The sequence below is a fragment of the Aulonocara sp. 'chitande type north' Nkhata Bay genome, linkage group LG15 (genome assembly GCF_057382095.1).
Source record: "Aulonocara sp. 'chitande type north' Nkhata Bay isolate Kocher_YH1m ecotype deep benthic linkage group LG15, A_spYH_male_GT1.1, whole genome shotgun sequence".
Taxonomy (NCBI): Eukaryota; Metazoa; Chordata; class Actinopteri; order Cichliformes; family Cichlidae; genus Aulonocara; species Aulonocara sp. 'chitande type north' Nkhata Bay.
In genome coordinates this window covers 26900628-26928300 of record NC_141358.1, presented here as the reverse complement: position 1 = coordinate 26928300, position 27673 = coordinate 26900628, and the positions used below count along the sequence as shown (strand labels likewise).

The following is a 27673-nucleotide window of genomic DNA, read 5'->3' as shown; positions in this document are numbered from 1 at the left end:
CACACAAAGCTCATGTAGAAACAAACAAACGAACAAAATATTTTCTCCTTCATTTCTGTCAACCACACGTTTCCAGCTATCATGGTTGCTAGGCAACCTGGGCAGCGCTACGGAGGCTAGACCGTCCCATTTCACAAGCCTCGCACTTCCGGCCTTAGCGGTCTTTGAGTACACGGCCCTTGAGGACCGTTGAGGCTGCGTACTTTAAGGCTGCAGACCCTGAATTGGGATACAGCCCATGTGTACACCTAAGAGGCTGACATGCAGACCAACAATGCTGAATCTAGAACCTTCTCCCCGTGAACATGGAGCCAGATGTGTTTGACGCATCTCAAACACAACCTCACCTGAGTCAGAAACCACATCAGATGATCGAGTTCTACCATCTGTCCACTAGATGGAGATGACTGACAAAGATATCAGCACAGGTCTGAAAGCATGTGTGGATCTCACACAAATGCACACAGACAGTTTATTAGGCACATCTGTTCAACTGTATGTTAAAGCAAAAATGTAATTAGTCTGACATGGCAGCACCTCCTGGTTCAGGACCGCCTGCTGGAGTTCAGACTGAGGGATATTCTGGCTCAGAGCCTTTCTCTTCGTTTAACACGATCAGCACACAGACAGGATTTACCTCAGTGTGACAGGAAGGCTTTTATGCTTTCTGTTTGGTGAAGTCACCTGATTAAACACGTCACCTGTTCACGTCAGTGATGCCTGTTTGAGTTCATCACAGTGTAGACCAGGCTTGTAAAACATACAGCCCAGGGACCAGATTCTAAAAGTGTGAACAGAGATCTTCATAAGTTTTACAGCTATTCCTACTGATACAGATCAGTGCCCATTCATGCTACAGCAAAGTAACGAAGTTGTATCTATCCATCCATTATCTTCTGCTTTTCCTTGTCAGGGTCGGTGAGAGATGGGGGTACACTCTGAACAGCCTGAAGTTACAGATTTCTGTGATTTTACACTTTCACTTCTTAAAATAAGCAAAGAGTTGAGCTTTTCATTTTTTTTATTTAATCTCAGGGATTAAATGTGTAGTTAAACGTCTGTGCACTGGCAGAAAGAATGTTTCACCGGTCCGGCCCACATAAGATCAGAATGGGCTGGATGTGGCCCGTCGTGTAAAATGACACAAGTTTACGTATGGGGACCTCCAGAGCCTTTCCAACGGCTGCGGACCTGGAGGAAAGCAGTGTAGTGGAAACGACACACTCTTCACTAGTTAAAAGCTTTCTTCTTTGTGAATGAGCGATACATGTTTTTATTAAACATTTGAACATAATACTACACAAACTCTCGTATAAGATATAAAGTCAGATACATGTTTTGAAATGACGCATAGAGCAGCTACAAAAAAATGATGTACAAACAGAGCGCTGCGGTCAGCGAAAGTTTGGGTCCTTCGCTCCAGCTAGCGGTCAGCGCAGCGCGTGCCGTGTCCTGAGAGGGCCTTTAGACGTTTTTAGTAAGGCTGTGTGCTGGTGAGCCTCACAGCTTCCTCGTGTTGTTTCAGTGTCCCTGCTTTTATGGCGTGCGTGTGTTGGGGGATGTCTGAGTGCTCTAAATATTAATGGTAAATATAGTTCTCTGCAGCTAAGTGAGAACACTGCTGACCAAAGGGTTAAAAATAAAGGTGCATTATACTTTTCGGGTGTTCCTTTAACCGTGTCTCATTAACACCGTTTGTAAAAATTTAGAGGACTTCACACTTTAAACATCATATTGTTCCAGTCCCACCCTGATAGGACTGTGAAAATACTGTGTGAGTGTGTGTCTCTCTGTGTGTAGGTGTTTTGTCTGTGTGTGTGTGTGTGTGGGGGGGGGGGGGGGGGGGGGGTATGTACCTGTGTGTAAGTGTGCGTGTTTGTGGTTTGCGGAAACAGCAGCAGGGTGGGAGCGCCCTTCTCTGTCCCCGCCCCCTCAGTGTCCCCGCCCCTCTCCGTGCGCTTCCTGCTCAGGTGAAGCAGCTGAGGGTGTTGGAATGTGTCGGTGCTGTCGGTGATTCGTGCTGCGGGACAAACATGGAGGTCGGACTTCTCCTCTTCCTCCTATGACTATGAGCAGCGACGCGTGCGGGAACAGCAGAGGATCTTGGCTGTGACGCTGCGGGCACTCTTGAGGCGTCCAGGTGTGGCTGCTCCACCTGCGGCTGCGCGATCACTGCTGCAGTTTTGACGGGATTTTTGCGCCCCCGGTCAGTTTGCGTCTGCCGGAGCTCACCATGCCGGAGCTGATCAGCGTCACGGAGTTCATCGACGAGACCAATGAAGACTACAAAGCTCCAACCACCTCCAACTTCACTACCCGGATGGGCCACTGCAGGAACGCGGTGGGAGCTCTTGAGGAGGTGAGGAAACAAGGACACACACACACACACACACACGGTTGGAAGTCGGGGATTATAAGAGTTTAATAAGGTGGTAAAAAGGCTTCCACTGAGCCTCTCTGTAAATACCCGGAAAGTCCGGTTTGTTCCTTTTTTCATGAACGTGGTTTGTTTTCCCGTGTGTGGGATTGAAGAGGGTTTTAGTCACAGCCTGTTTTCACTGTTTGTGGACCTACAGTGTGAATAAACGGTGATTTCTACTGCTTTTCAAACTTTCCAAGCAACAGAGCGTCAAACGAATCTGTTTTATTCGAAAGAGGAACTGAGAGAAACACTTCCTTCTGTAGACATTTTGTAAGATTTAACAGCTTCTTTTTATTTTCTTTTTGCAACACGATGATGAAGCATATTTCTAAAACTGAAGAGATGAGGAAGCAGAAGTTAAAGGTCAAAGGTTTCAGGTGGGAGAATAAGATGGGGCTGAAGGCTTTCCCCACAGGGATGCCCTGGGAAAAAACAGGGCCGCCCTGGGAAAAAACAGGGCCGTGGGCACAGACATGTGAAAGGCCCCAAACTGCCCTCAAGCTCAGGAGGAAGTCGTCACTGGCTGTTTTTAGTCGTATTTAGAGAAAATATCTTAAAGTAAATTAACGTGATGATTGTACTGTAAACTCAATGATAATATTCATGAAAGGTTAAGGTAGTATTAGCGAAGCCACTCTTCCACTATCACCAACTCGGCTCAACTCGATTCACCTAGACTGGATCGTTTCGGTTGTTTTCCATTACAGTGGAGCACCACCTCAGTGTGGGTGAGATTGTCATCAGTGAAGGACAGTGAGGAGATTGTGGACCTGGTGCTAAACTGAGGTTAAATGTCTGCAGCACATCGTTGGACCATGTCGTTGGGTTTTGTGCAGTGTTTCACCCATATTGGAAAATAAAAAACAGACCTTCAATAGAAGCATATTTATGAGCAGCACATGAATGAAAAGTCTGACAGCCCCCAATTTTAAACAGAATTAAAAACACAAGTAATGATGATGCTGGCGCAGTTTAACGTGGAAGGGAATCTGTTTACACGCTGCAAAGAGGCAGAGCCATTACTGAGTTGGTGAGCTCAGGTTGAGTGGTAGAAAACGTGTTTCCAGCATCCACAGCAGCTGTTCCTATGATCAACATTTTTTTTCCTGTGACCACCATTAAAACCTTTACTGGGAAACAGCGAGCGGGAGTCCTTTGTCAAAGCAGCTAACACATTTTAACATGAAGAAAAGCAAATTCTGCAGCTGCTCCGCCCGCTCCTGTTTGTGTTACATGGAGAAAAATCTGCATAAGCCTCCAGAAGTTGTATTAAAATTTGCAGATGAACTGTTAACTTAGTCTGATACATGTTTAAATTATACAGCTAGCTGAAGGCTGACGTTCTATTTTACATGGAAGCGGTGTTACATGGTGTGTGTTATCTGGCTTCATGGATAGATAGAGTTGGGTGTCATTTGCATAGCAGTGAAAATGTATGCTATTCCTTCTGATAATACTGTCTAAGGGAAGCATGTATAATGTAAATAAAATTGGTCCTAGCACTGAACCCTGTGGAACTCCATGATTAACCTCAGCATGTGAAGAGGACTCTCCATTTACATGAACAAATTGGAGTCTATTAGATGGATATGATACAAACCACTGCAGTGCAGTACCTGTAATACCTACAGCATGTTCTAATCGCTCTGATAGGATATTATGGTCGACAGTATCGAACGCTGCACTAAGGTCTAGCAGGACAAGCACAGAGATGAGTCCACTGTCAGAGGCCATAAGAAGATCATTTGTAACCTTCACTAAAGCTGTTTCTGTGCTGTGATGAGCTCTGAAACCTGACTGAAACTCTTCAAATAAGCCATTCCTCTGCAGATGATCTGTTAGCTGTTTGACAACTACTCTTTCAAGAATGTTTGATATGAAAGGAAGGTTAGCGATTCGCCTATAATTAGCTAAGACCGCTAGGTCTAGAGATGGCCTTTTTAGTAAAGGTTTAACTACTGCCAGCTTGAAGGCCTGTGGTACATAGCTGATTAATGGAGGTGATTGACAAACATTGATTATGTTTGCTTACTAAAGGAGTTAGAAACTCCTCTATATCAAACATCTTGGCCGAGCATAAGAAAACACACGCTTAGGTCGTATTAGGTGTGCTCATTTAATTGTTTCACAAATCTGGCCATGTCTTTGAAAGCTGACCTCAGGGCAGGAAAAGCTTAGGCGTTAGTGATCACACTTTGTGCATACTGGCCTGAGACTGTTAATGGGACAGAAAGCTGTTCAGTGAGGACGTTGTTGTTGTTGTTGTTGTTGTTTTAATACATATATGCTCTTTTGTGGTCATGTTTTAGTTTTTTTTCTCTCTTTGAGTCTTTGATATCACGTTATAGTTGCCAGCAAGTCTTTCAGGACAGGAGTCCATTGGTTATTCATGGCTTCCTGTCAATAATGAAGGCATTAAATATTTTTTTCACAGGTTTCCTTGTTGATGGATAAATAGAACAGTGTGTCAGAGAGGTTATTTATTAATTTTTAGCATAAAGAGTCAAATGCTCTGAAAAGAAGAGACAACCTGGATCTTTTTTAGGGAGGTGATCACGTGATTCAGGGATGGATTAAACAATCTCTTATTTCACTTTGTGTGTTTTTGTGGGGACTTTTGTTTGGGTTCCTCTTTTCTTTTTCTTTTTTTAATGGTTTCTAGTTTTTCAGATTCCTTCTGAGACTTTATTGGTTCTAAGGACAGTAAATATTTTTCCCCATCGTTGTAGAGGCCATCTGTTGTTGTTGAGGAGCTGTTGGATTACAGCTCAGAGCACAGAGTTGAACGCTGGTTCCTCTCAGCATAAAGTGAAGAAATCTATGTCCTTGCAGCGAATGCTTTAAAAGCACAACTGAAAACCTGACGTGAGGTCTGTAGAAATCGCAGGTCTGCTGATCATGTCCTCCTCCTCCTGTTGCATGCTGGGATGTTCCCACTCAGTAGACCCGAGGCGATGGTAGAGCCTCACTCCTCTGATCGAGTCTCGACATGATTCGCCTCACCTTGGTCCTCCTGCTGTCTCCGATCTTTGCTTTCCTCTCAGTTAAATCCCTCCATTCTCTCCTCTTTCCTTTGTCATCTTTCTTTGTCTCGTCCTCTTTCTCTCTCTCCTTTGGTCACTTTTAAAGCTCTTCTCTTCACGTTTGAAGCTCATCTCTGTTTCTGTTGTGTCTCAACTTGTCTGAAGTGATGTGAAAGGAATTAAAGTCTCCAATAAATCATCAGCTCCTCCCTCATCTTCAGACGGTAGAATAATTACAGTAAACACATGAAATCAGCATCAGTGTGCTGAATGGTAAAAACAGCAGATGAGTACTTTACACAGTCCCTGCTGGTCTGATCAGTGTTGTGCCCATTCAGGTTTCTTTATCTGCTTCATCTTCCACTCGTCACACTGATCTGCTCACCTGCGTTCACTAATGTAAAATGAGTGTTGTTGCACGTGTTAAAAGCAGCTGAGCAGAGCTGGTGTGCAGAGGCTGTGAAACTGAGGAAACCCTAAAAACAGGAAGCGTCTCGGCTGCTTCTACTGTCAGAAAACTGCTGTGAAATGTTCTGTTTTGATGATTGCCACTCTCCAAATCCACACTTTGGCTCGTGCCTCATCCTGTAGACCTGAGACCTCTGTTTGAATAAATATCACCACTACTGTGAGCTTTAGCAGCTCTACATTGTTGCCACTCGGTTACAGGAAAATTCATGATGATGATTACTTTTAGTCAATAACTGTAATCTCAATGATTTTACAGTCATTACATTAACAGTTTTACAGACTGTTTCTTTGAACTTCAGTGTAAAAACCGTGAGGGTGGTGGGGACATGCGACGTCCTGCAGACAGTTTTAGACACACGTTGGTGGACGTTTCTGACCTCACAAGACAAAGCAGCGCCCCTGCTCGCCTGCAGCCTCCAAGTCAGGATGTCTGCAGGTGGAGGTGGGGCGAAAAGAAGTCAGGGCACCAATAACCTCACCTGCCTTCAGACACCTGCATGCATGCTGAGAGTGATGAAGGCCAACTACCAGTCAGTTAGTTATGATTAGTCAATTGGGCATCTTCATCCATTAACATCCTCCTAGATGTTTGCCTGCAACCTCATAGTAGGTTCCAAAGTCCAAAGAGCTGCATGTTGGGATCACTGGTGATTCTAAACTGACCATGAGTGTGATGTAGATAAGGGGGGGGAAATGATGTACTTGATTTATAACACAGGGAAAAACCAGAGCTTTGTGCTGAAAATGAATTCAGTAGGTAACAGGGGTAATTACCATTAATTATCATTAAATATGAATCCTCTGACGTCAGCCTGAAACAGTCTGAAGGGGCTGCTGGTAAACTTTGATCAGACAGTTTGACTGACGTATCAGCAGAGGAAGTGATCCCCCTTTATCTTTGCTGACCAGGTCAATGATCTATGTGGTGTACAATCATGCACTAAGTTACTATATTTAACCTTTATGACCTCTTTACACCCTTGCAACACCCTTATTAGGGACATAATGAAAGCTCGTGGGTGGGCTGCTGTGACATGAGCCTGTTGGCGTTTGTACCAAGATTTCAACGCTGTCCTCAGAGACCTGCCCTGTGTGTTGTTTGTGTGTTTGCAGGCGTTTCATTGAGATTATTGCATCATTCATCCTGTAGGAACGGTGTTTTCTACGTTTAACCCGTCCTGTAGCTCTTTTTCAGTGAGTGCTTTGGTGAATTTGCAGGTAAACTCTCACAAACACAAGAAGACCATGAATATTTATCTAGAAGGCCCTGCCAGGACCTCAGTGCTGTGAGACCATCAATCATCCACCGTACTGAGTTGAGCTGTTTCTGAGTTCTTTGTATTTGTGCTCGATCTGTTGTTTGGTCTTTGGCTGAGCTGAATGAAGTCGCTGCTCTACACCTGAGCTCACCTGTCGCCTCGCTGTGTTTCTGTGCAGAGATTTGAAATCGGCTCCAGTGTTTGATGAGTGGCTCATCTTGAACCAGTTTTTGGTCAAAGAATAACCAAGTGCATGTTTTTCTCTCTGAGTCATGGACCTGTGACTCAGAGCTGTAGACGCTTAGGTGAACCCCACAGATGAGGTCGGCAGGAAAACACCTGAAGGTCATGTGACTGAACCTCTGTGGTCTCATCAGTCATGCAAACTATGGTAAAGGCTTAGATCGCATGGCCTCTTCAGTCTCCCTCCCACAGCCTCGGGTTAGACACAAGCAGACTTCATGTTCCTGACTAACATGAAGCTAATGCTGTAGCTCGTGTTACCACTCAAAGGTTTAATTTAGGCTGCGTTTTAGCCTCAGGCTAACGAGGAGAGTTTCAGGAACTAGAAGACGTTAGCTTTCAGATCAGCTCTCCTGCAGGCACGCCGGCTTTACAGAATATGGGCTCCCTTTGGGTACGTCAAACAGGTGAAAGAATTCCTTCTGAAGCCCTAACCAGATTCCTGTGAATACAGTGGGCGTGGCTATGTCAGGTTCTGTGTGTTCGCCAGAGCTGATCGTGCCAATCAATACAATACTGATGATTCCATGTGATGTCCTGCAGATCACAGAAGCAGCGCTCTTATTTTAGGGACTAATGCACCAAACTGTACCGCTCAGATGAGGAGGGACACAGGAAACAGGAACAGCACAGAGAATCTGATCATTTTCAGAACATAAGATTCAGTTCATTACAGATTTATTAATATACAACAATGCACATCTCAAGGTGCTTTGTAAGATAAAGACCCTAAAATAATAAATATAATACTACAATAATACCCCCTGTGAGGAAGCACTTGGTGACAGGGGGGAGGAAGAACTTTCTTTTAACAGAACCAGGCTTATGTTTGGGGGAGGCAAAAGTTGATGCAACAGTAAAACACAAAAAGAACTGACTAAACTTTATGAAATGCTGCCAGCATTCTAAAGCCTTGAGAAGGTCAGTAGCTGTGGCCGCTGGGCGCTGTCCCTCAGCAGGCGTCTTCGGATTATGTTGAACTGCAAGAATAAAAAGATCTGCTTCAAAGGTCTGAATGAAACAGTTTCTGTGAGTGAGAGGTGTCTGCTAAAAAAAAAAAGCACCTTTAATAGCAGCACTGTTTTCATCAGTCTCTTATTAGATGTGTGATGTCTTGATAATAACTCTGCTTCGGGTAAAACATGCAGACTCTGCAGTCCGTCCACGCACGTCAGCTCAGGGTATGAAGGGTGACAGTCTGAGATGAACACCAGCAGTGGTGAACGGTTCATACTGACTATAAACACACTTTTTCTTTAACTTTGACGTGTAAGCATTAGAGGCATGGCTCCTAATCTGCGTGCTGTTTCTTCTCCTCAGGCTCTCGACTTGGACCGGTCCGTTCTCTACAAGATCAAGAAGTCGGTGAAGGCCATCAACTCGTCTGGTCTGGGTGAGAGATGCAGTTTCATGTCAGTCTGACCCAAAATAACAACGCTTGTCACCACAGTCTCACTTTGACTGTCACTTCCTGTTTGTGGTAGCACACTGCGCTCAAATACAAACTACCAAAATAAAAGCAGTTTTTTTATTCAGGTCAGTGCGGGTGGGGTGGGTTCGTCAGCAGCCGCGTGCTGCTGGTGGGTCTCTGCTCGGGCCGGTGGAGTCTCACCTCCAAACATTCCTGTCATGCTTCCCCGTGTCCCGGCATGCTGAGGGATACGCCCACATCCACACTACAGTGCAAACAGAGGAAAGGCCGAGTCCTTCACACACTCAGCAAACACACAAGATCCGAACATTATTCAGCACTTCTGCAAAAACTGACAGGAAACGCATCATTCAGCAGTTTCACAGACAGAAGGCACTGCATGACCAGAAGTATGTGGACAGCAGAGAGGTTCTGAAATATTTAGCTTCTCTCTGTGACCTGCAGGTTTATGTTGGAGGTAAATCTCCATGTATATACCAAAGATTCAGAGCGGCTCGGTGCCTCAGCTCGAGGGGAACAGGCCATTTTCTCTGCTAAAGAAATGCAGCGGGTACACACAGACATGTCCAACTGAAGCCCAATAAACACTTTTAAATCATCAGAATTATTTAAAGCTGAAAAATTATACGAAAAACTGTAAAAAATTAAGATTTTGTTTCTCTCCTTTTATTTTTCTACTTTTAATTTTTCGTATCAAAAGGGACTAAATTAAATTAACTAGAAATGTTTTTGGAAAAATCTTTTGTTGCAATATAAAATTCATTTAAATTAATTTAAATATAATTTCAATAAATTTACATTTATTTTAATACATTCACATTCATTATTTGTTTAAAATATTTAAAATAAATATTTATGTTTTAATTGTTTAGATTTGTTTATTTTAATTTGAGGTGTGTATTTTATTTCTGTTCATTCATATATCTCCAGTTTTTCTCAGTATTTAGTATCATATTTTTATTTATTCTCTTTGTCTCCTCTTATATTTATTGTTTTTAATTACTTTTTATTTTATTACTTTTTTATTCACACGTGTTTGTTGTCCTTGTTTTTTCCACATGGTGGAGTGGATGGTTTTTGTTTTCACACAGAGTTTAATCATTTTTGTTTTTGGAGTTAAATGAAAGATGATCCGAGCTGCAGTCCGCATTTATTTAAAGTGTTTTCTGTGTCGTAGCTCACGTGGAAAATGAGGAGCAGTACGTTCAGTCCATGCACAAGTTCGGGGAAAACTACCTGACCCGGGGTGACAGGGATGACGGCGATGTCGGCTCTGCCTTCATCAAGTTTGTCGTTTTCACCAGAGAGCTGACAGCCCTCTTTAAGAACCTGGTGAGGAACCAAAGTCAGCCTCAGAGAGTGAAACATCAGACATTTTATTGTGAAAAGTGTTAAATGTAGAAAGTGTGGTGTGTTTTGCGCATTTGTGCTGTGACACAACTTCCTGTTTGCAGCTGCAGAACATGAACAACATCATCACATTCCCTCTGGACAGTCTGCTGAAAGGAGACCTGAAAGGAGTGAAAGGGGTTGGTGTCACTTTCTTCTTCCTGCTGAAACAAACCCGCAGACACTCGCTCAGTTACACTTCACTTCCTGTTACTGTGGCTAAAAATTAATCATGTTTGGTTAGATGACATGTTGACTGTGTATTTACAATAATTACATCAGAACTGTAATCATTTTAAACACACAGCTTCAGATTTAACAAATAAAATCACGCTGGGGTCCCACATTAATGTCTAAATATCTTTGTACCACAGCAGCAAACCAGCCACTGTAAAATCCTCCGTTTCCTGTCATATGAAAAAACAAAAGCAGGAAATCGAAATAAAAGATAATTTTTTGTTTTTTCTGATTTATTCAATATTATTTTTCCTGCTTTATGCTCAGTTTGAATAATTAAAAAAAAAACTGCTTCTTGAATTATAAAATGTAGGCATGTTAGGTAAGGTGGCCCTGAGGTGCCAAATACAACATTTAATTTCTGCAAAACACTGAACAGTTTTTCTTGTAGTTGTGCGATGAGCATAACTTCCTGTTTGTAATGGTGGTGTCGTCCTGCAGGCTGTGGCTCGTGGCATAAAGACTAAATGGCTGAATTTAAAACACCTCTGTTGTGACACGGTCACCATTGTGTTTGTTTTTCTAATCTAACGCACATGCTATCATCTAGAAATATTTCCAGAGTGACTCAGAGGTTAGAGTCCTGTGTGTGTGTGTGTGTGTGTGTGTGTGTGTGTGTGTGTGTGTGTGTGTGTGTGTGTGTGTGTGCGCGCACGTTTATGAACTGTGACTGTGTGACGTCTGTTTTTCCTGCAGGATCTGAAGAAGCCGTTCGATAAGGCCTGGAAGGATTACGAGACCAAACTGTAAGAAGGGCTCATTATCAGCTGCTCTCACTGAAATGTTAAATCACAGAAACGAGAACACGTTAACCAGTCGACTCATTCAGCATTTAAATGAGAATGTTTGAATAAAGTTATCTTTATTGTTTCTGTCTCCACAGACTGATACATGCTCTTTTTTTCCTTTTTTCTCAAAAAAAGAAGAAAAGATAAAATATGATGATTGAAATCATGGCGTTTCTTGGCTTCTGTATTTTAGCATCTTTCTATTTTTTCTTCTCCTCAGTTTGTTGTTTTGATCACATTTTTTTGTGTTGAGATTTTAACATGACCTTTGACCTCTGCAGAGCGAAGATTGAGAAAGAGAAGAAAGAGAACGCCAAGATGCATGGCATGATTCGGACGGAGTTCAGCGGAGGAGAAATCGCAGAGGAGATGGAGAAGGAGAGACGAATGTTCCAGCTGCAGATGTGCGAGGTGAGGTCAGAGGTCACACAGGTGACCTGAATGCTAAAACAATCATCTCTATCCTCTGAGGTCAGACCGAGAGCAACGTTTGTTTTACTGCCTCGACCAGTCAGCGCAGATTTTATATGACGTGGAAGATTTGGTGGACAGAGGTCTGTGACGGATTCTTTTCAGAAGTTTTCCAGTTTGATGGTTTTCAGGGTTTGTAGCTTTTTTGGCTTCATCAGGCGCTGATCTTCAGCTCAGTCTGTGTTTCTCGTGGTTTTTTGTTGGTCATGAGTAGAGAAGGAGTGGAGGGTGAATTCTGTGGATATGCTGGTAAAGAGGTGACAGAAAAAAAGCCGTGAAAACGAGCTTCCTCTGAAGGCTGTCCAGGCTCGCTGTTAGAGACCCAATGAGGATCAGCTCAGAGTAAAGCCAGCCGAGATGGTACTGACCAGGATGCCTAAACAAGATGAGGTTTAAAGGCCAGGAGAAGACCCCGGGCAGACCCAGGAAATGCAGAGATGATCTCTCAGCGGTTTGGGAATGCCTCAGTGTCCTCCTAGAAGAGCTGGAGGAGGACAAGGAAGGACTGGTCATGCAGTAACGGTTATTTTCTTCAGTTTTTCTTGATTCTTTGGCTTTTCTCTGCAGTACCTGCTCAAAGTGAACGAGATCAAAGTGAAGAAAGGAGTAGACTTCCTCCAGAACCTCATCAAGTTTTACCATGCTCAGTGCAAGTATGTCCAAACGTGACCAACAGGTCCATGTATGAGTAAGGTGTTAAAGAAAAGATAATAAAGTGTGAATATTAAAACATTAATTTTGTTATTGATTCACTTTTTCCTTGGAGGTTCTCAGACGTTTTTTTCTTCAGTTTTTTCCAGGATGGACTGAAAGCTGTGGAGACTCTGAAACCGGCCGTAGAGAAACTGTCCACAGACCTGACAGCGGTGAGGACGCTTGTGTTCCCTGCAGGAGCATTAAAGCTCACAGCTCACTTACCGATCGCTCTGTGCGAACACAACAATGGGCTTAAAGTTAGAGTTTCTCTTCCTCTGCAGATCAAACAGACTCAGGACGGCGAGAGGAAGCAGCTGGCTCAGCTCCGAGACACCCTGAAGGCGGCACTGCAGTCCGATCAGAAAGAGGTAAAAAACATCAAACATGGTGTAACATCCATTTGACTGATGGCACAGACCGAAAACATGAACACAGTTAAAATGCAGGATAAACACGAGGGTAAAGAGTCGCTAACATGCGCACAGCAGTTAGAACAAACATGGTCTGAACAGATGTCATGAGTCTGATGGTGAGCATAACCAGGTGAGCTCTGACAGGCTCACCTGTTACTGGAAAGGAAGTTGATTAACAAAGCTGTCCATCAAACAGAGGCTGCTCTGAGCTCTGAACTCTGTGTAGGGTCATAGTTCTCACGTCTTTCTGTCATAAGAGCTGCTTCACATAAAGTGTCTGATTTATTGACAGGACGCCCAGGCCAAACAGAACGCAGGTTACAGCCTCCATCAGTTGCAGGGTGACAAAGCCCACGGCAACGAGCGCTCTGGTTTCCTCTACAAGAAAAGTGAAGGGTGAGCGAACTCAGTGTCCCAGAATGCCATATGAATGTGACTGACATGCACATGCAGTTCCTGTGACGTCCAGCAGAGGCAGCATTTAGTCAGTCTACACAGACTCAATGTTAAATGTAACATATTTACAGATTTAACATGTTTTCCTCCTTCTGCACACGTGTGTTAGTGGTAGCTGCCTCAGTCACGACTCCACTCTATGACCTTTCACACTAAAAGCTTTGTCTCTCTCCTCGTCAGACTGAGGAAGGTGTGGCAGAAGAGAAAGTGCTCGGTGAAGAACGGCTTCCTGACCATCTGTCACGGGACGGTAAGGTCCTCTTCTCCCATTGGTCCATGACAAGCCCCCGCCCTCCAGCCTGCACTACATGTCCAATCAGAAATCTCCTCATGAGTTTATCGTCTACATCAGGGGTAGACAACTCCAGGCCTCGATTGCCGGTGTCCTGCAGGTTTTAGATGTGTCCCTGTTCCAACACAGCTGATTCAAATTGCTAAATGACCTCCTCAACATCCCGTGAAGTTCTCCAGAGGGCTGGTAATGAACTAGTCATTTGATTCAGGTGTGTTGACCCAGGGTGATATCTAAAACCTGCAGGAACCGGCACTCGAGGCCTGGAGTTGCCTACTCCTGGTCTACATTAAGTGGGGTTAAATAGTACATTATCTATTTATTTATTTTTTTAGTTTCTTTTCTGCCTTCTGTTTTTTATTTTGAAGTTTGAGCAGTCAAATGGCCAATCAGGACTGAGCTAGCAGAACACAAAGAGCAGAAGGAAAATGATTAAAAGAAAAGGGTGGGAAAAGGATTTGATTTGAAATCTGAGGGCTGCTGGAGAGAAAGTTTCTAATTCTTCTTAACTGTTTCTCTTTAACTTTCAGCCTTTTGTTTCTCCTTGAGCTTGCTGAAAAGCAAATTCAAAGAAAAACAAACCTCATATCTACAGATTCACAGTAACACATATCTTCAGTTCTATTTAAGGTAAATTTCAAGATTAGACTCATGTTTCTGAGAACCGGGTTTCCAAGGTAACCTACACCTTCTTGATAGCTGTCGGTACATCCTTGGGTACATCCCTCCTTCAGAGTAATGTTCCTTCATGAAAGCATTCCTTCAGAGACACGTTTCTTCAGTGTAACATGTCCAGGATTACGCCAACCCTTCACAGCTGGTAGAAACCTTCCACATTTACCACTCAGACTCAAATGAAGACAGGTACTGCAGACAGAGTCCTCGCAGTGCTCCATCTGAGGTCAGCTCACCGAGTTCATCCGTCTTATGGTCCAATGTGCACTTATTCCCACTCCCATTCCCACTCCTTTCTGAGGATAGGTGAAGCGATATTGGAGGGTATTTCTAGTTTAGTATTTCTTTTTTCTTTTCTTTTCCTAAATTGCATTTTGTTTACATGATCAAAATGAATTGAACACAAAGATACAAACGTTGCGCATGATGATCAGCTCCAGCTCTGAAACCTGACTCTTGCCTTGCTTTGGGGAGTAGAACCGTCAGCTGCAGAAGATCCTCTGATATCAAAAATGTGAAGGAAAAACGTCATAAAACTTTAGTCTACCAGACTTAAAACGGGTCCATGGGCCCATAGTGGGTATGTATGGGTGAACTGTGGGGCCCGCATGGTACGCCCATTTAGGGAGGCAGGAGACAGTGGTGGAGGCAAGAGGAGGAAAGGAAAACCCTGTGGTTCATCAATAGTTTCCTTATGAATGAGACGTTTTGTGGCATGAAAAGCCAGAGGATCAAAAGTCATCAGGCTTCAGAAAACAGTAGAAAATGAGATTACAGAAAGTCACTGAGGTTAATCATCTCAGAACTTTAAATGATATGTGCAGATGTTTTGCAAGATGAGGGAAGGTTTTGAGTTGTGCAGCTTAAAGTCCTTACAGGTTCTTGCTGTGGGCTGAACCTAACTGGGATCCAACTATTGTCCATGTTATGGTATATAGCAGTACAGACTCTGTGACAGTTTCAGGATCTTTTCTCTGTAACGCTGAATGTTTGATATCTGAGTGAGGTTCAGTCAGAGCTGAGCTCTCACCTCCTCTCGTTGTCTTGCAGCCAAACAAACCTCCAGCCAAGGTCAACCTGCTCACCTGCCAGGTGAAGAGGAACCCCGATGAGGAGAAGAAAAGCTTCGACCTGTTCTCCCGTATGCTGCAGACTTCCTGCTCACATGTTCCTCTGTATATATGTGTGTAAAGTCTAAACTCTGTCTTGTGCCCCCCCCCCCCCCCACAGATGACCGGACCTACCACTTCCAGGCCGAGGACGAGGCCGAGTGTCAGATGTAAGTACGAGCAGGCATGGCCTGAGCTGCCGGGCTTCGCGCTACTGCGAGCGCTTATGGTTTGGTGTTTTTTTTAGCTGGGTGTCGGTGCTGCAGAACAGCAAGGAGGAGGCGCTGAACAAGGCGTTCAAAGGAGACCAGGACGAGGGTGAGAACAACATCGTCCAGGAGCTGACCAAGTCCATTGTGGGAGAGGTGAAGAAGAGGACTGGAAACAACAGCTGCTGCGACTGTGGAGCTGCAGGTCAGAATTGTTCAGAAGTCTCTCTCAAACAAACACCACTCATGAAAGGAAACAAAATTCAAAGATTAAACACGGAAGTCCAGTCACTCACGGTCAGGTCAAAAAAGTAGTGACGCTTGAATGAGTCTTTCACCTTTCCATCTGGTTTGAGGGTCTGGACTTGGATGCGTTTCTTTCAGAGGATGCTGATTAGACTCACGGTGGTGGCCTTGACAGTCTTGTTTTAATTTTAAGGCTTCCTGCACATACGCAAAAACCAGTGACAGCTTAGTTCTGCCGGCGTTCTAACCCCACTGACCTCTGCAGGACTGCTTGTGGAAAGCTCTGGGCCTTCAGGCAGTTTTTTTCCTTTGCGGTTGTTTTGTGTGGGGTTTTTTTGTTTTTGGCATTGAAGTTGTTTTATGCAACTTTTTTAGTTGGTCTGTTGCTTTAAACCTAGCTGATATTCTTGTAGATGATGGTTTTACTGAACTGCACTGTGAACACTTGATGTGGAACTTCATAGCACTTCTATTTCCTGTCATGGTTTACAGAAGTGAGAACACGTTAGTGTCATGAGAGAGGGCGCATCAACAGTCTCTCTAATAACACCACAAAACACATTTTCATCTGTTCATCTCAGCACGTCCAAAGATTAGATTAATAACATACAGTTTTTTTTATCAATTATATATTCAACATTCACTATATTGCCAAAAGTATTCACTCAGCTTCCTCACGTGGACCTGTAGTCCAAACACATTTCTGCTCAGAGCTGCAGAAACTTCCCAGAATTCTTTTCCAGGTTTGTCTGTCAGCAGATTGTTAATTCATCTCATTCACTTTGTTGTTTCTTTAGTCTTGAAATTACATTTTGAGGACGTGAAGGCACCGCTTGTTGTTTCTGTGCCCCCACCCACCCTCTACAGATCCCTCCTGGCTGTCCACGAACCTCGGGGTGCTGATCTGTATTGAGTGCTCAGGGATCCACAGAGAAATGGGGGTCCACTACTCCAGGATCCAGAGTCTGGACCTGGACGTCCTGGGAACCTCTGAGCTGCTGGTGAGTCCACTTCACTGTCCCGACAGAAGGTCAGAGCATTCTGTTTGTCAGTTTGCGGTGACTCATTTCATCATGACTTTAATCTGTTAAATAAAATTAAAATATTTGCAGGAAAAAGCCAAAAAAGCAAAGCAAAAAACCCTCAGATTTTTACCATCCTGCAAGACTGTCTCCTGATTCGTTTAAAACTGTTTCTTTGAAATCTCTTAACCTCATTATATTCACCTGTGTGAAGACGTGAATGGAAGGGACATTCTGAATGTTTGCAAACCTTTTCTGGAATAATCAGGGAACCAGAACCCTTGCCGAGCATGTCAGTCGTCTTCAGCTGTGAAGAATCAGGAAGTGTGATCACGTGTCTAATCTTAGGAGCTACAGCCAGAACCGAACCAGAGTTGATGTTGGGCTTTTGTTGCCTTTTAGTTGGCGAATAATGTGGGAAACGCCAGCTTCAATGAGATCATGGAGGCAGATCTGTCAGCGCAGGAAGTGACCAAACCAACTCCAACCAGCGACATGTAGGTGACGGCATCAGGAGGTGAGTCTGAGCTGTAGTAGGATGTCGTAGTGACTCGTCCGTCTGGTTTGCAGGCAGATGAGGAAGGACTACATCACAGCGAAGTACACCGAGAAACGCTTCGCCCGGCGGAAGTGCACCGACGCCGCGTCCAGGCTGCGGGCTCTCTACGAGGCCATCAGGAACCGAGACATTCTGTCGCTTATCCAAGTCTACGCTGAGGGGGTGGACCTGATGGATGCCATCCCACAGCCCAACGAACATGTATGACCTCCTCATCTCTAACACGAGTTTGACGGACTGACTCATGCGTCTCTCTGTTGTGTCTTTGTGCTCATTTTGTGTCTGTTTTTACTAAGCTTTTACTCTTAAGCTCTGCTTTGTGTGTCCATTCAGTAACACGTAGACACAGCTCTGTGCAGGTGTCCGTTGTTGCTCTGCAGACTGAGTGTGTGTGTGTGTGTGTGTGTGTGTGTGTGTGTGTGTGTGTGTGTGTGTGTCAGGAACCCGGGGAGACGGTGCTCCACCTGGCGGTCCGAATGGGCGACAGAAACTCGCTCCACATTGTCGACTTCCTCGGACAAAACAGGTGTGACTGTTCAATTAAATACCTGTTCTCCAGGTGTGTGTATGTGTGTAGTGACCGGGTCTGTGTTTCAGCGGTAACCTGGACAAGCAGACGACCAGAGGAAACACGGCGCTGCATTACTGCTGCCTAACCAACAACAGCGAGTGCCTGAAACTGCTGCTGAGGGGGAAAGCTTCAGTGTCCATCAGTAAGAACACACACACTTGCACATATATCAGAGCGTGCTGAATGCTGACGATGAGTGACAAGTGCTCATATCATTCATATGAGCATTACACACTCAAATGTTGCTTTTTATGATCTTTTACCATACGACTGGTCTGAAATCTGTCCAAACTTGAGGTTTTAAGATGTATTTATGCAGTGTGTGATTGTTCTAAACTTTATGACATCGTTGTAAAGTCGTTGGATGTCATTTTAGAAAAAAAAAAGAAAAAGTGTGTGGTACAGCTCTTTTCATGCCCTTTAATATGATATATCACTCGATAAGGTTTCTTGAAATGTTTTATAAGAGGAACTTTGACATGGGCGCTAATGATGAAGGTCAAGTTCAAATAACCAGCCAACCTGGCTCTAGTTTATTGTTGTGAGGTTTGAAGAAATAAAAGCAAGTTTCACAGCTGGTGTGACCCTCATCTGGGGCCGTTATTGTTTCTACCATCACATAAAATTTAAATGATGTCTTGAGAACAAACAGAGCTGAGTACTTTGTCTTTTCAGGGGGAGAAAAACCTGCAGTAACACAAGAAAAGTGCAGATCTAATCATCTTTCCCTTTTGGAAACAATGTGCTGACATAATTCACCAAAAGTCTGAATGACTGAATTTGTGTCCACAGCTAACGATGCAGGAGAAACACCGCTGGACATTGCCAAACGTATGCGACACAAAGAGTGTGAAGAACTGGTGAGAATCCAAACACTTCCAGGCTGTTCAAAGTAAAGCAGTTCCTGTGCTGTCGAGTGTCTGTACCAATAAAGTTTGATTGATGTGTTCCAGCTGACTCAGGCTCAGACCGGAAAGTTTAACGTCCATGTTCACGTCGAGTATGAGTGGCGTCTGCAAAACGAAGACCTGGATGAGAGCGATGACGAGATGGAGGACAAGGTAGGCTGCTTTTCTGACGTCCTGCATTAAACTTTCTGTTGGCTTTAAGTGACCGTGTACTTCCTGTGTTTTCTGTGGGTCCTGCAGCCCATCCCACAGCGGCGGGAGGAGCGCCCGGTCAGCTGCTTTGTGCCTGGAAGTGGACCCGTGCAGCCCAACCTGGCGGCGCTGGCGTGGGATGTTGCCTCCCTGGCATTAGACAAGCAGCGGCCTGCGATCCCCAGCACCATTATTAGCAACGAGACTTACGGCACCATGCTGAATGTGAACCTGCCGCCCCCCGGCCCAATGCCCCCGCTTCCTCCCCGAGGACCCAGCAGAGGTCAGAGGGCGCCTGGGCTGAGATCAGCTCTGCTGTTCAGACCCTGTGAAGCTGTGAGGAAATAAAACTGATCTGATTCTGTCTTGTCACCATCAGGTACCAATAAAGGCACCTCCGTGGAATCAGTAGGCAGACAGCGGTCGTCCTCCGACCCCCCCAACCCTCAAACGCCGGAGAGGAACTCCAAGTACGGTGGGTGGACTTCCTGTCAGATCCACAGCGGAGGGTCTCGTTTGTGATGTTTTTCTTTGCGTCCGTCAGCTTTATTTGGCTTTGTTGCTTTATTTTCACGAAAAGAGCAGACAGTTCTGTCCTCTTTCTGAGGTATGAACCGGCTGTATGAGGCTTTCAATTCAATTCAAGTTCAGTTCAATTTAATCCAGTTCAGTTCAATTCAATGAATTTAAATTCAGTTCAATTCAATTTTAATTATACATGGCCAAATCAAAACAACAGTCGCCCCAAGGCGCTTAATATTGTAGGGTAGAAACCTAGATACATACGGAGAATACCCAACAATCATATGACCCCCTATGAGCAAGCACTTCGAGACAGTGGAAAGGAAAAAAAATCTCTTTTAACAGGAAGTAAGGTCTGGCAGAACCAGGCTCAGGGACAGGCGGCCATCTGCTGCGACCGGTTAGGGTGAGAGAAGGAAGACAAGATAAAAGACATGCTGTGAAAGAGAGCCAGAGATTGATAACAATTATGATTCATATGATTCATTCATGATTTATTCATGATGCAGAGAGGTCTATTAACACATAGTGAAGGAAGAAGAAGAAACACTCAGTGCATCATGGGAATCCCCCAGCAGCCTACACCTATTGCAGCATAACTAATGCTGGGCATACACTGTGCGACTTTTGGCCCATTTTGAGGCAATTTTTTTTTTCAGTCGTGTGACCATTTTGGTGATCGGCCCGAGTTTCACCTTCATCGTGTGTCATGCGTCGTGTAGTATTGTGACAAAGTGGCTAGGACTGAATTCATTTACCATTTGTCACATGCATAAATTGTTATTTTGTGTTCTGTTATCTTATAGAACACAAAATAAGCACATGTAATCTTGGCTCTACATACTATCCCGGGTCTGTTTGTATTAGCATTGGTTATATTCATTTCATCTGTGCAAATGTTCTTAAAGCTAAGAACAATCTTTCATTTGTTTATATAGTTTGGTTATACTTACCATTGTGTGTTCCTTTGAGCAGGTCCTATGTGTAAAACAGGTATGTGGGAAGGGCTGCCCCAGTACTTCCTGATTTTATAGGTTATGATGTCATTGATCATGTCAATTGGGTGTAACCAAATGTTTCTTTTGTGTAAAATTGTTTATTTCATTTAAAATAACCTCATGAGTCAGATTAAGTGAAGAGATTGACTTTTCAAACTGTTTAATTGGGTGAATGAGTTTGTTAAGTGGAAAAATTATTTTTTTCCTGTTTCTGATGGTGGTTGTATGTCTATGTGAATGAAAGACAGAGAGGAAGAGCGAGAGACAGATTTTGTTTTATAACCTTCATGTTAGGGATGCACAGTGTGAGCACTGAGGTCGCATCAGAGCATCAGGCCGCATAGTGTGAGACCCTGCATGGTGACCTACAAACTTCTAACCCCTGCAAGTCAATTGTACAGTTTGAGCAGAAGCTGATTAACGTGACTAAAAAAATCGCACAGTGTATGCCCAGCTTAAGGGAGGATTCAGGGCCACCTGATCCAGCCCTAACTATATGCTTTAGCAAAAAGGAATGTTTGAAGCCTAATCTTAAAAGTAGAGATAGTGTCTGTCTCCTGAATCCAAACTGGAAGCTGGTTCCACAGAAGAGGGGCCTGAAAATGGAAGAATCTGCATCCCATCTACTTTCAAATACTCTAGGAACAAGAAGTAAGCCTGCACTGCACGAGCAAAGTGCTCTAATGGGGTGATATGGTGCTACAAGGTCATTAAGATAAGATGGGATCTGATTATTTAAGACCTTGTATATGAGCTGGATTTTGAATTCTGTTCTGGATTTAACTGGGAGTCAGTGAAGTGAAGCCAATATAGGAGAAATATGCTCTCTCTTTCTGTTCCCTGTCAGTACTCTTGCTGCAGCATTTTGGATTGCTTTCAGGCTCTGACTGTGGAGGTGTGCCTGGAGCCACTGCTCAGGGCTTTCTTGACTCTTGTTCTGCCCTCTTCTCCCAGTGCTCTCACTGGTTCCTCCTCCTCCTCCTCCTCCTGGGCCCAGCAGGAGAACCGGCATGTTGGAGACCAAAGCCGCCACAGCCAAGACTGCCCCCCTCCCTCCTCTGCCTCCCCTGCCGACAGGACTACCTACAGCACCTCCAGTCCCGCCACCGCCCTGCATCCCACCTCCATCACCACCCCAGCATAAAGTTCCTCTCCTCCCACCCAGCCACCAACACAGAGGACCACCAGGATCCAAAGCCCCTGTCTCTCCTCCCGCGTACGTACTGGTCTGATTGAGCTGGGTCTGCTGGGAGGAAGCACACCAGTTTAATGTTGTTCTTATGATTACAGAGCAGCGAGGGTTCCTCCTCCTCCTCAGAGACCTGCAGGCACGATTCCGTTGGAAAAACAAGGTACACGCACACACACACATGAGCACACACACTAAAATATCCACAATCAGTAACATGAAAATATTTGAATTTCACTCAGGCTGCAGCACCGCCTTCTTGGATGTTAGTACAGTAACTCACAGCAGCATATTATTGGTTGTAAGATGTCATTAAAAATGCTCTAAAAGGCTCCAGCAGCACAAACATGGTGCAGACATCCAGTTCAGGTGAAGCTAGCAGACAGCTAGCAGCTACAGGCACCTGTGTCAAACTTTAAGCCTGAATATGATGTAAGCAGGTGTGTTATAAAAACATAACTGCTGTTAAAAGGCTGAAACTTTTGTGCTTTGACAAGGGACTGTTAATAGAGCTCTGTGGAACACCACGACCTGCAAGAACACACTCACATGATCTCTGATGTCACTCATTCAAGGAAAGCTGTGATTATGGTGTACAATACATCAGTGAAATACCCCCGTCATGGTTTAATGAGGTCAGGTGCTCATTAAACCTCAACACTGGATGTTTCTCTGTGTGAAACTTAAGGGTATCTTTGCAGTTTCGTGCCATGTCAGATATTCTGGTGCTTTACTGCAGTGGTTCCCACCCCTTGGGTCTGTGAGTGGTTTGGTACCAGGCCATGAGAGTTGAGGCTCGAGTGTGAAATTCGTGGTTTTCAGGGGTTTTATTGTTTTTTAGCGTTAACTCTGTTTCCCTCGGTCTTTTCCCATGTGATAACATAAGATAACATAACCTTTATTAGTCCCACACATGGGAAATTTGTTTTGTTACAGCAGAAAGTGGATAGTGCAAAGTTGCATAGAAAAACACTGGAATAGGATAAAAATAAGATACTGTACACAATAGAATAAAATAAAATACAAATGCAATATACATCTGACAGCAGTGTGGAGGAAAGACCTGCGAAATCGCTCTGTCCTACACTGTGGAGCTGCTCAGTGCTGTCAGAGTCTCCTGCATGGGGTGAGAGATGTTGTCCACCAGGGATGACAGCTTAGCCACCATTCTCCTGTCACTCACCACCTCCACTGGGTCCAGCGGGCATCCTAGAACAGAGCTGGCCCTCCGGATCAGCCTGTTCAGTCTCTTCCTGAACCAGCAGAGATGCTGCCACCCCAGCAGACCACACCGTAAAAGATGGCTGAGGCCACCACAGAGTCATAGAAGGTCTTCAGGAATAGGCCCTTCACTCCAAAAGACCTGAGTCTCCGCCGCAGGTACAGCCTGCTCTGCCCTTTTCTGTAGAGGGTGTCTGAATTATGAGTCCAGTCCAGTTTATTGTTCAGATGAACACCAAGGTACCTGTAGCTGTCCACAGTCTCAATGTCCATGCATCGAATGTTTAGTGGTTGCAGTGGAGGATGTTTGTGCCTGCTGAAGTCTACCACCAGCTCCTTGGTTTTACTAGTGTTCATCTGGAGGTAGTTCTGCTGGACCCAGTCCACAAAGTCGTGGGTCAGTTCTCTGTACTCCCTGTCGTCCCCATCACTGTGGCCAACTATTGCCAAGTCGTCAGAGAACTTCTGAAGGAAGCACTGGGTGGAGTTGTGGGAGAAGTTGTTTTGTTGAAGCTGGTTCTCCATCTTCTGCCTGTAGCTGAACTTCCCTTTCCTTATCAGTCCTCCAGCTCTCTCTGCAAGGCCCTCCTCTTCTGCTCGAGGACGGTTAATCCAAGGTTTGTTGTTGGAGAAACAGCGCACAGTCCTGCTGGGTGCAACGTTATCCACACAGAAGTTGATATAGTCCGTAATGCATGTCACAAGGCTGTCAATGTCCTCTCTGTGGTCGTCACAGATCACCTCCCACACAGTAGACTCAAAACAGTCCTTAAGAGCCTCCTCGCTCTCCTCTGACCATCTCTGCACTGTTCGGGCAGCTGGTAGCTTCCTGCACAATAAGGGCTCATACACAGGTTGTGATGAGATCTGCCCAGGGGAGGGAGAGGTGATGAACTGTATGCCTCTTCTGCATTGGTGTACAGTAAGTCCAGTGTTTTATTGTCTCTGGTTGGGCGTGTCACATACTGGGTGAAGGTGGACAGTGTGGAGTTCAGTGAGACATGATTAAAGTCCCCTGATATTAGGAGAAGTGATTGCGTTTGCAGTCTTGCTGACTACAGAGTGGAGAGAGTCACTGGCTGCATCCGCGTTGGCCGAGGGGGGGGACATGCGCTGTTATCGTGATAACATGCGAGATTTCCCGGGGGAGCTAGTACGGACGCATGCTAACGGCTAGAGGAATTTCAATACACAGCAGTATATTCACAGTTTAAACCAGATATTTACATACACTTTATGGAAAACACAAGAACATTTTTTACTGTTAAACATCAATTTAGAGTAAACTTGTTTTGGATAAATAAATATTGAAAGATCTTTTGAATTAGTTAAATGTCGGAATAAGAGAGAGAGCTGTCATTTTATTATCACTTTCATCAAATTTAGGAGTGCATATACACTAAGTTTATTGTTAATTAATAAGAAAACTCCAGAGGATTCCATTCTGAGCTGAAGAAGCTTCTGATAGGTTCGTAGAGTCCATGTGAGTAAATTGGTGACACACCTGTGGATGCATATAAGGCAAAACACAGAGCCTGTTTCTTTGAAATGGGAAAATCAAGAGATGTCAACCAAAACACCAGGAACAGAACTGTGGAGCTCCATAAGTGTGGCTCAGTTTTGAATACAATTTGGTGCCATTTACAATTAAGAAAACAGATAGTTTCTCTCTTTACTCTTAAAGTTAACAAATATGTTTTTATATTTATCAATCTAAAAAAAATAAACATTTAGTCTGATTTGATGTTACAATTAAAAAAGTGTTTTTATCTGAAGAGTATGTAAATATCTGGTTTCCACTGTATGTTTGATGATGTTGATGTTTGCCGTGATTGTCAGCACAAAGAGGGAGAGAGAGGAACAGAGAGGGAGAGAGAGCAGGTGAGACACACATGTTAGTCAAATGGTTGTTTGCCAAAAGTATCACCATATCATAGGTCCTCATGTATCTCGTACCTAGTGTTTCTTTTTAGGTTTACTATTTTTCAAATTCTACATTTATTAAGTTATGCAGGCTTGTTTGCACAACAAGGCTAAATAATTATATAAACTTTTCTCAATCTAAATATTGTACTTTGGTAGAATTAAAAAATAAGTGTAGTGCAGGTCTATGATGATTTTTAGTGCTACTATCATCTAGTTCTGATTCTGGTTCTGTCTTGGTTAAGTCCTCAGTAGTCCTGATTTTGAACTGTTGTGTCCTGTTTTAATTCCGGATCAGTTCTGGGTCTGGTTGATTTGGGGTTTAGTCCTCGTGTCTTGATACAGCCCTGATTTTGTTCTGCCTTGCTGCTTAATTAAAAAACTAGTTTAAGGTGTCCTGCATATGTGATATATATTTTTCCCTATATGAAGTCATTCCTTTTTTTAACAAAACTCAAAACAGAGCCTATTAATCTTTCAGTCATTTCTACCCCCCCCAATCCCACATGCATACTACCCTTTAGGCCTAAGCCCCGGGTGTATCAAATGTCTGCCTCCGCCTCTGGTTCAAACAAAGGTGAAGTTACAGAAGAGAAACTTTTTTCTGAAGTCTGTGGGGGCTTTATCTCTCTTTGGCAGGTCGTCCGATCGTGTCCCCTCATAATCCGTCTCCTCCACCCCGCAAACCCAGAACTACATTTTCTGTAAGTCCTCAAACACACCACCTCATTTATTTCTGCACACAGACACAGTCATCATCACAAGTCCAGCATGTAACACAGCTTTACTGCTAAATGTGTGCGTGCGTGCGTGCGTGCGTGCGTGTGTGTGTGTGTGTGTGTGTGTGTGTGTGTGTGTAGAAGCAGAGGCCTCAGAGGGTGAGGGCCATCTACAACTGTGCAGCGGACAGTCCAGACGAGCTGACGTTCAGCGAGGGAGAGCTGATCGTGGTGGACGGCGAGGAGGACAGCGAGTGGTGGGTGAGTGAGAAACGCCTCCAGCACAGGAAACGCATCATCAGCACAACTTCATTCACTTCACAACATTTATTACAGCATGTGTGTGCGTTTAGATGAAAACCCACCTGAAGAACAATCCTGACCCGTTGTCCAGGTTGTGATTTAACCACCGTCTGCGTTTCAGATCGGTCACATCGAAAGCGATCCGACCAGGCGGGGAGTGTTTCCTCGCACCTTTGTTCACTTCCTGTCGGAGTGATTCGTGCCTCCAACTGTGGTCAGACTGAGGGCACATCTGGATCCTCCTGTGGACCTGAGAGGAGAGTCCGACATCCAAAGAGATCTGATTGGGGTCTCGATCTTCACTCATGCTCTTCCTCAAAAGCTGTCGGCCTGAGTTTGAAATGTTCTAAAAGCTATGCAGCGGACACAAAAAGGGCAGACCAGACCAAAAGTATGTGAACAGTGTTCTTCAGTGATACGTTTACACACAGCAGAGCTACGTTAGTACAGCGCCTCCACAGACAGAGAACAGGAACTACAGCTGAACACAGTTACAGTAAAATCCTTCACTGCCTTAAAAAAACGCGACGAAACAACAGCTTTGTTTTTTTCTGCTTCCTGTTACAAAACCAGCTTCATTTATAGAAATAATCAGTTTACTATGAAAGGACTTCATCTTCACTCTGTCAGGATGACCGCACCGGCACAGCGTCCACATACTTTTGGCAGATGTGATGTACATTTCTGTGGTTCTGCTGCTGGGATCTAGCTGTGTTACATCAGGAACATTCAGCTTGTTTGTAAAAGCTTCAGGATGAAATGATTTTTATTATTTTAAGATCAAACATGTAATCTGAGCAGAAAATCTGAGTGTCCTTTAAATTTTAATGTATTTTCGACTTATTAAAATCATCATAAGTGTACCTGTGAGAGTCTGTCCTGTTTTTCTTTCCCAGCACTCACTTTTTCACTCTCATTTATTTCCCACAAGTTTTGTCAGTGGCACAGATTTGTTTAGACGCTTCACTGCTTCAGTTTTTATTTACATTATTATTTTACATGTTTCTGTGAGTCAGTGAAGAGCAGTCTGAAGCATTTCATAAGTTGGAAGACAAATAATTGGCAAAAAAATCAAATGTAAAGAAATGGTCAAACTCTGCGATCACTTAAAATATTTCAGTTTACTCTCATATGAGTGTTACCTAAAACAATGACATATGTTCAGTTTTATGTGAGCGGAGCCTTTTCATTTTCTACATACTTGGAAAATCATCAGTTTGGACTTTCAGACCAGCTGGAATTACAGATAATCAGGCAGACATACCTGTGTACTAACAGGACATCGCTAATTACACCGACCATCTTAACCACACCACACTGTGGTCAGAGCAGGAATTACAGCCATACGGAACAGAACAACTACTGATGATCTGTGAAGGATCTAGGGCTGAAACTCATCAGAAACATACACTCTAAAAACTATTGTTTAAGCTCAACAAAAAAATTAACGCAACAGTTTCCATTACTCTTTTTGAGTTATGATAACTTATGTTGAAATTAGATTGAACCAACAAACTATATTGAGTTACGGGAATTTAATTATCCTCCATAATCAAAGGTGATTTTAATTACCATTTACGTAATATTTGGTAGCTTAAAAATCATTTCAAATAATGTGGAAAAAGTAATTGGAGGAACATAATTTTTATGAGTAAACAACTTAAAAATATGTTTTTAAGTGTTATGTAATTAATTACAGCAATTACAAAAACAAT

At 43.9% G+C, this 27673-nt stretch overlaps 1 protein-coding gene across 1 annotated transcript; it reads left to right on the top strand.

The window, feature by feature from the left end:
* The first annotated feature begins 239 nt into the window (after positions 1-239).
* On the top strand, positions 240-26815 carry asap2b (ArfGAP with SH3 domain, ankyrin repeat and PH domain 2b). The gene is made up of 29 exons (XM_086265270.1): positions 240-428; positions 1971-2359; positions 8739-8811; positions 10028-10182; positions 10305-10379; positions 11173-11222; positions 11546-11675; positions 12303-12388; positions 12526-12601; positions 12713-12799; positions 13137-13240; positions 13481-13550; positions 15318-15408; positions 15498-15546; positions 15624-15790; positions 16699-16832; positions 17256-17350; positions 17424-17613; positions 17853-17938; positions 18010-18125; positions 18776-18843; positions 18937-19044; positions 19132-19366; positions 19463-19558; positions 21558-21819; positions 21894-21955; positions 25576-25640; positions 25797-25916; positions 26080-26815. Exons 2-29 carry the CDS (start codon positions 2234-2236, stop codon positions 26152-26154), a joined length of 3051 nt encoding a protein of 1016 aa, XP_086121396.1. The 5' UTR covers positions 240-428; positions 1971-2233; the 3' UTR covers positions 26155-26815.
* Positions 26816-27673: the final 858 nt, after the last annotated feature.